Source organism: Limulus polyphemus, unplaced genomic scaffold, assembly GCF_000517525.1.
Source record: "Limulus polyphemus unplaced genomic scaffold, Limulus_polyphemus-2.1.2 Scaffold1606, whole genome shotgun sequence".
NCBI classification, from domain to species: domain Eukaryota; kingdom Metazoa; phylum Arthropoda; class Merostomata; order Xiphosura; family Limulidae; genus Limulus; species Limulus polyphemus.
The window spans coordinates 238,330-246,023 of NW_013667216.1; the positions used below are offsets into that span (position 1 = coordinate 238,330).

Below are 7,694 nucleotides of genomic sequence, written 5' to 3' on the forward strand. Positions count from 1 at the left end.
ATACCTAGTTGCAAAAGTAATACCTATTTAGAGACAGCATTCCAACTCTAAAACACTGTAAATATTCTTATTTTAATGGTATGTATTGTTTACATAGTTGTATCTATATCCATGTAACTGACTGCTTTACTCAATTAAATACTGTGTACGCCAGATCCTCTTCATATAAATTAATTACTCCACTTCTGTACGTAATATCAAGATCCAAATCATCACGATAATTTTAAACTCTTCCCACAATCAAACTGATGTGGTATTTTCATACTCTTGTTAATTCATTAGATGAAACATGTAGGTAATATTATAAACGTACCTAATAAGTTACTCAAATCACAACGACAGGAGGTTCGATAAGATTTAAAATGGGAACCAAATATCTGTATAGGCCAAGAAATGAGAGACTGATACAATATGTTTGATAGATGGAAATAACCTTTGACTTAATATAAATATAGCACGTGAATTTATCCGTGTACAAAGGATTTCTTTATCTTTCAGGTCGCATTTCTCCATCAGCTTACTGTAGAAAATTAGCAGATAAATGAAATGTGAAAACCATCTAACTTTGTTCAATCCTAAGTTCTATCAAACTTTCCGGGGCACCATATCACGCAGGTAACCCTATTAACAGAAAATGAAAACCAAGGTTTCTGACTTCTCTATCTCTTCACATGCCATACAATTCGCCGATACCATTCGAACGAACTATACAGCTTGACAATTGTAAAGACAGAGAAGGCCTGCGGCATGCCTTCAAATGAAGGGACAGTTCTTAAAGCAAGATTATCGTAGTTTCAATTGGACACATTTTGTTTATATAGAACTTGTAACTAAATACGATCAACCCGTACTAAAATTCTGAGAAACTATACGATTATATATAGTGATATACTATGTCATAAAATGGTTGAGCTTATATCTATATATCACGAGAAAATGTTTAATCATTATGATACTATCCTATCTATTTTCCACAAATATTAGTTATAAACACAAACACACTCACACGTCTCGTTCCATTGAATTTACATTTTCGTTAAAACTAAATCATGTCCGTTACTGGTAAGTAAGTGCGGGTGTAAAAACTAAATGATATTGTTCTGAGTGAAATCAATAACCAGCATTTAATGGTGTAAAATTACTATTTTAACTTTACGATTCAAGTTGTGCAAGCTTACTAACTAGTTTCTGTTAATTTCAATGGCATATGAATGTCCTAACAGGTTCTTCTCAGAGATAATTAGGGGTAAACGCGTTTAAAATACCCCTAGCTGCTACTTAAAGAATTACTTTTAACAAGTGCCAGCCACATGTACTAATCACATCTTTCGAGAAAAAAAAAACAGACATGCCCTGCCAAGTTAATGACGTTAACGTCATTAAACCAAGCGTTTATAACGCCATCTAGTAACATCTCTGTAGAAAAGACATCCTATTACTTATAGTAATTTTTGTATTTTTATTAGTAATTTATTTCATGCAAGTTAAATTAATTCTATCACAACCAATGAGATTACTAATTTTTGTGTAGATTCTAAACAACATTACAAAAATTATTAATCTAACATGACAGCATGGTTAAATGGAAATAAGTGGTGATATTATGCAGGAAATCAATTGTATGGTAATATACAGTACAACTACAAAATTCAAAATCTTTAATACCCAGAAACAAACTACATGAAAGATAAAACATATATATTACGATTAGCACTTTACAACTAATCAACGAAAATTAACTTCTTAGATGTGCTTCTCGTTTACAATATAGTAAATTAACTGTACGTCTCAACGTGAGGCCTTGTTGTCTTTTTCTCTTACAATATCACTATTTCTCAGCCTTTTAAATTTATCTGTATTTTCAGTAAAATAAAATAGTAATAATGACCATAATTATGGTCGTAATTACCGTAATTACTATGGAGTTTCACAGTACCAACGGATTCAAGTATTAATTATATACTACAGTGGTTTAAAAATCTGTGAATTGTCACTCAGAAAACTATAAAAATTCAAACAAAATAATTAATACTCAAATAATCTTTTTTAACATTCTCTGTATACTTTATAACAAGACATTTAAAAATAAAACAAGTAGGTGTAATATGAGGATTAAAATAAAACTATTCCATAATCAACAAAACCTTTATATAAAAAACTTGCAATTTTCAAAAAAAATTTACACTATAACAAAAAAAGCACAAATTTTATTGTAAAAATAGCATTATTTAACTATTTGAACAGTAGTTAATTGATAATTATTTACTAAAATAAAAACTAATGTGTAGCAGTAAATATAATTTTCTTTGGTATATAACATTGTCAGTAGTTGCTTGTATAGAAAACTGAGCAAATATTCAATACTGTTGGGCGGATATAAGACCAGTTTAATTGGCATAAAGTGAAATATTCTGTCCATTGCACCACAACTGGTCATGGTCCAAATTTCTTCTGCAGAAACTCATACACATGCTCATACACAAGTAACATCACCGCTCCACCTGGAAGATGCAAAGATCATTAATTTATTAATACACAAGTAATTTTTAACACATAAGTTCTAAATATATACATAATATACACTAAACTTTATAATTTTTCTGCCTGTAGAACTTCTGTCCTAGCCATCAATTCTGGCAATTAATGATCATTGTTAGAGAAGTTTTCTGTCTAACTAATTTTTATATTTCTTGATAGTTTCACCCACATCTTAGGAAATTTTCAACAAAACTGTCAGCTATTGAAACCTTAATGCAGAACCAGTTAACATTCCCTTGTTAATTAACCATTAGAGAAAAGCAATCTTAACTCTCTTCTAAGACACTGTATAAATCACATTTTAGATGCTCAGTGATGTCAGTAAATACTCTGATAACTACTGTAGTTACTTAGTGATATCAATAAATGCTCTAAAAACTATAGTAACATTGAAGCTATTTTGTGACATCAGTTAGTGCCCTAATAACTATTGTAGTTATTCTGCAACGTCAGTAAATACTCTGATAACTATTGTAGTTATTCTGCGATGTCAGTAAATACTCTAATTATTGTAGTTATTCTGCAATGTCAGTAAATACTCTGATAACTGTTGTAGTTATTCTGCGATGTCAGTAAATACTTTGATAACTATTGTAGTTATTCTGCGATGTCAGTAAATACTCTAACTATTGTAGTTATTCTGCAATGTCTCCAATAACTGTTGTAGCTATTCTGTGATGTTGGTAAATACTCTGGTAATTATTATAGCTATTCTGTTATGTCAGTAAACACTCCAATAACTGTTGTAGCTATTCTGTGATGTTGGTAAATACTCTGGTAATTATTATAGCTATTCTGTTATGTCAGTAAATACTCTGATAACTGTTGTAGCTATTCTTTGATGTTGGTAAATGTTCTAATAAATATTGTTGCTGTTTAATGATGTCTGTAAACAGTTTGATAATTGAAATATTCCTTTACTTGTTCCCATGAGTAAAGATTTCTGAAGAAAAGTTAACCATTTCTGACAGTATAAATACTTCATTAAGTTTTACTGGAACAAATCCAGTCATACTAGTTTCAGTTGACTGCAAATCAGACCAACTGGATTTCACAACATTTATTCCAAATCTTTTAAAACTTCTAATTAATAGTTACACATACTGAACAGTATTTTGAACTCACCTGGCCCAAGCCTTAACACTTTAGGTAACAGTCCTTTGTATAATGCAAAAAATCTGTGAAAACAAATTTATATTATAAAATTCTTGGCTCTTATAGTTGAATGAAGACAACCATAGTAACCAGATATAGTATAACTTGCACACATCTAACTCTGAATAAATATACGGCACTTATAAATCATGTTATGTACATACATATAATAACAACAAACCCTTCTTATAACATTGCATATTCTACATACAAACTTCTATATAACTTATATAAACATTTTTTAAATACATTTTAACAACAAAAAGCTAAATATACAGTGATTAAAGTAAAACCTTTAAATAATGTTGTTGTTTTTTTTTTGTTCTAAAGAAGCAAAATAGTATTATGCAGGTATTTCATGGATTACTAATATTTTAACTAATACTTGCATAAAACACAAATAAAAAAAGGATGTTTATAAAGAATATAATAGCATGTAAGATTTTATATTAGTAATTTGAAACTTGAGTTTGAAAGTTTATTTTCATTGACCTTTTCTGTTATGGATTATGCTTTATGTTGAATTACAAACTGGGTCCAAAAGACTCACTTTACAATTGCATATGTGTCACAATATCTTTATGTTACAGATGTTTTCTTGGATGAGATACATTCTTCTATTCTCAAAAGGATCAGACCAACATCTCAGACAAATCAGTTTAAAAACATTTATTATTTGTGTTCATTATCTTTTTTTACACTAACACGAGTTTCTATGTAACTAAACAACGTTGGGTTAACTATGACTATACAGTGAGGATCACACTCAGTACATAAATGATGAAAAATAAACAACTCAACATTTCAGTCCAAAGGAGTACATCATCATCACGTTGTACTCAATTAGTTAAACAATGTTTACATGATTCAACTTTAAACAGTAAACTAGCAAGCAAAAAATTTACAAACAGGTCTCATACATGACATTAGATTGTGTTCTTTTTTATGAATAAATAATATTGAAAATTATGATGAGGACTGTTTTCTCTTTGGAGCCAAATTAATCATGACATCTCTAGTTCCTAGTTGTTTGTTTAGTGAAGGTTTTATACTTTTGATAAGAAGTACTTCTGCAGTTTTCTTGTATTCAGGTGAGAATATACAACAGTTCTCCGAGTATTTTTTTAGCCTATGAGTTGAAACATAGTTATGTAAATATTAAAACTATAGGTGGGATTTGGGACCAAAATGTAGGTGGGGAGAAAAAGTTTGACTTAATTACTGTAAATATTATGTGTACAATATCTCCCACAGAAAAAAAAAGGTGAGAGGTAACTGCTCTGCCCCCCCCCCCATAATCCCACCTATAATTTTAAACACATTCTAAGTGCAAAGTTGTTTATTACTCTTCAGAGTTCAGTTACTCTCATCTTTTCATTACAACTTATATCTCAAAAAGTATTATTTTTCTGAAGTGTACATACCCTTCTTCCATATACACAGTTTTAATACTTGCAAAGCATTTTCTGTACTTCACTTCACCAAGTACTGGCTGAGGTCCTTGTATTCGACTTTTTGCAACATCAAATGGAATATTAATGGTTGATGCCAATATTCCTGCAACCAAGCCAATTGCAAAGCGCCTTAAAACATCTAGCGTTTGGTCCTGTATAAAAACAGATTATGAAATTATTTTAAGAAACAAACTTTTCTTAATTACTGAAGAAAAAAACAGTCTGAGACACAAAAGTTAATTTTAATCGATGGTAAAGTATTAAAATGATCTTTTGTTAGGATCTACTGCAGGTGTACTATTTATTGTCATTAAAAAAATGTGGGGAAAATGGTTAAACTTTTATTGATACTTGCTCAGTATAAACCCTTCTCACATTTTAAATTATCTATTTTTTTCCTATTACTACAAGTTCATAGAAAACAGTCTGCTTCCAAATATATCCACATTTGAAAATTCCACAGCAATCAAATGGGTCTACATTAACAATGAAGTAAGAACAGTGGCAGGATTAAAAGTTACATGCACCAGTTTTTAAACTATATTGTTGTCTAGCCTTGTTACAATTAGACTTATAATTAATGCCACTAAAGGCTAGATGTTCTTATTAAGTCTATTATATAATAAATCACAAAACATCTACAATGTTTCTTCTGAAATTTGAACAACTGTATTTTATGTATTTATAAGAACTTCTGAGTGAAAGTAAAGAATAGTGTAAAATACAATAATTTCCCCAAAAGAGGGTCGAAGGCCACCTGGAGGGGTCACTTTTTCTAACCACTTGTATCACTATATAGTAGCGTGTTGTCTGTCAGTCAGTCAATCAGGAGACACTAAAATGATGCCACATAAATGACACTTAATGCTGCAATATGTACTATCGTGTCATCAGTAAAACATGCACACGCCATGATTCATGAGAAGAAATATATACATTTGTTACTCTTAACTTTGGTTTTTACTTACTCTTGAAACAGAACACTTTGGGGGACCCTGCAGAAGTACATCTAGTAGTATATCTTCAATAACAACTTATGTGATTTAAATTACAAAATTTTCTTAGCAGATGAGTTCATCACCTCCAATAAATGGTTCACAATGGCTACCAGCATAATACATAAAACTCTTCTTGATACAACACTCTTCATTTAATAAGAAAATTAATAAATTTTGTTCCACAGGATATGACTAAAAAATAAGCTTTTCTTTTCAACTTACAGGTGCATCTCTTTAAAACTTTGGGAGAAAAGCAATACAATATTATTTATCAACACAGAAATCAGAAAGACATATAACCAGAATAATATACTATTATTAAAATTAAGAAAAGATAATTAAAAAGGATAGAATTTTATGTATGTACTTAAACAGCGATACTATAAAGTTTAGAGCTGAATTTACAACTGTAAAGTCTCAGGTCCTAAGAAGCAACAATATTTATTCAGTACAATCTCAGCTAGTCAATATATTTGTTTTAATCAACCATATTACTTAAAAAATATTTAATTTGTCTACTTATTCTCATCACAAAATGTCACTGATATAAATAAAGAGAGTGTCTTCTGTCTTGTACACTTAGTAAATGGGAAAACAGCAGAAATGTAAGTAGAGAAATTTAATCTAAATGATTTAACATAGTTTAAAAATAACAACACACACAAAACAAAATGTCCCTTAATTTTCATGCAAAGGTGGTCACTTACATAAAGAAAAGACCCAGTAAGCCAAACATTCTGAGGTTAATTACAATTTATGAGAATAATAATTAGGTCTCATGGTACCCTTCGAAATATTTTCTCCACTATCGATCATGCTTACTCTGATGGCTATGATTTTACAATACTATCTACCATTGCAGTTTCCATTCTAACAAACTTCAGTGGAGTATAATAAGGTCAATCTCAGACCATATATCACAACAAACTTTCTACAGACCCTCCACAGTATGTAGACATAAATTTCCAAGATCACTGTGGGAACTTGCCAGTATGTGATAATGCTTGGAGATGCCTTGAATGGGTAAGGAAGAAAAACTTTAATATAAGTTTGACATAACAGCAAATGTAAAACGTTTTGACAAGGTTTTGTCATCATCAGGTACAAGTAATTTACTACTGACACACACACACACATATATATATATATATATATATATACACACACACACAGTATTGAACAAAGAGGTCACATGACCAGATACTGTTGCAAGACTTAGAAGAGGTATTGGCACCCCAGGGTGTTGGTTTGGAGTAGGGTTGTTTTGTTCAATTAAGATGGATTCCTGGACATTGACAGGAATATTGTGTTTAATGGCTAGTTTTGTCCAAGTGTGATTAAATCTTGAGCTGGTTTCAGGAACAAAAGGTAAACTGCAGTGTAATGTTCTGTTGTTGGGTTTGTTAGTACTGTGTTTTTAATAGATATACTATGGTTTTTTGAGTTGCAATGGTGGAAAACATAGGATGGTTTTCTATTGTGTTCTGTGAATCTGGTTTCCAATTTTCTTCCTGTTTCTCCGATGTAGAATTCTGGACAGTTATTACAT

The 7,694-nt window shown here is 30.5% G+C and overlaps 1 protein-coding gene across 1 annotated transcript in view; it reads right to left on the reverse strand.

Annotated features, from left to right (window-relative positions):
• Positions 1-2,228: 2,228 nt before the first annotated feature.
• Positions 2,229-7,694, reverse strand: part of LOC106464283 (mitochondrial 2-oxodicarboxylate carrier-like) — a 24,765-nt gene continuing 19,299 nt past the window's right edge. The window contains exons 4-6 of the mRNA XM_013924411.2: positions 5,118-5,299; positions 3,664-3,716; positions 2,229-2,501 (exon numbers count right to left, since the gene is read on the reverse strand). Of these exons, the coding sequence (XP_013779865.2) occupies positions 2,434-2,501; positions 3,664-3,716; positions 5,118-5,299 (303 nt within the window). The 3' untranslated portion in view covers positions 2,229-2,433. The remainder of the gene's footprint in view (positions 2,502-3,663; positions 3,717-5,117; positions 5,300-7,694) is intronic.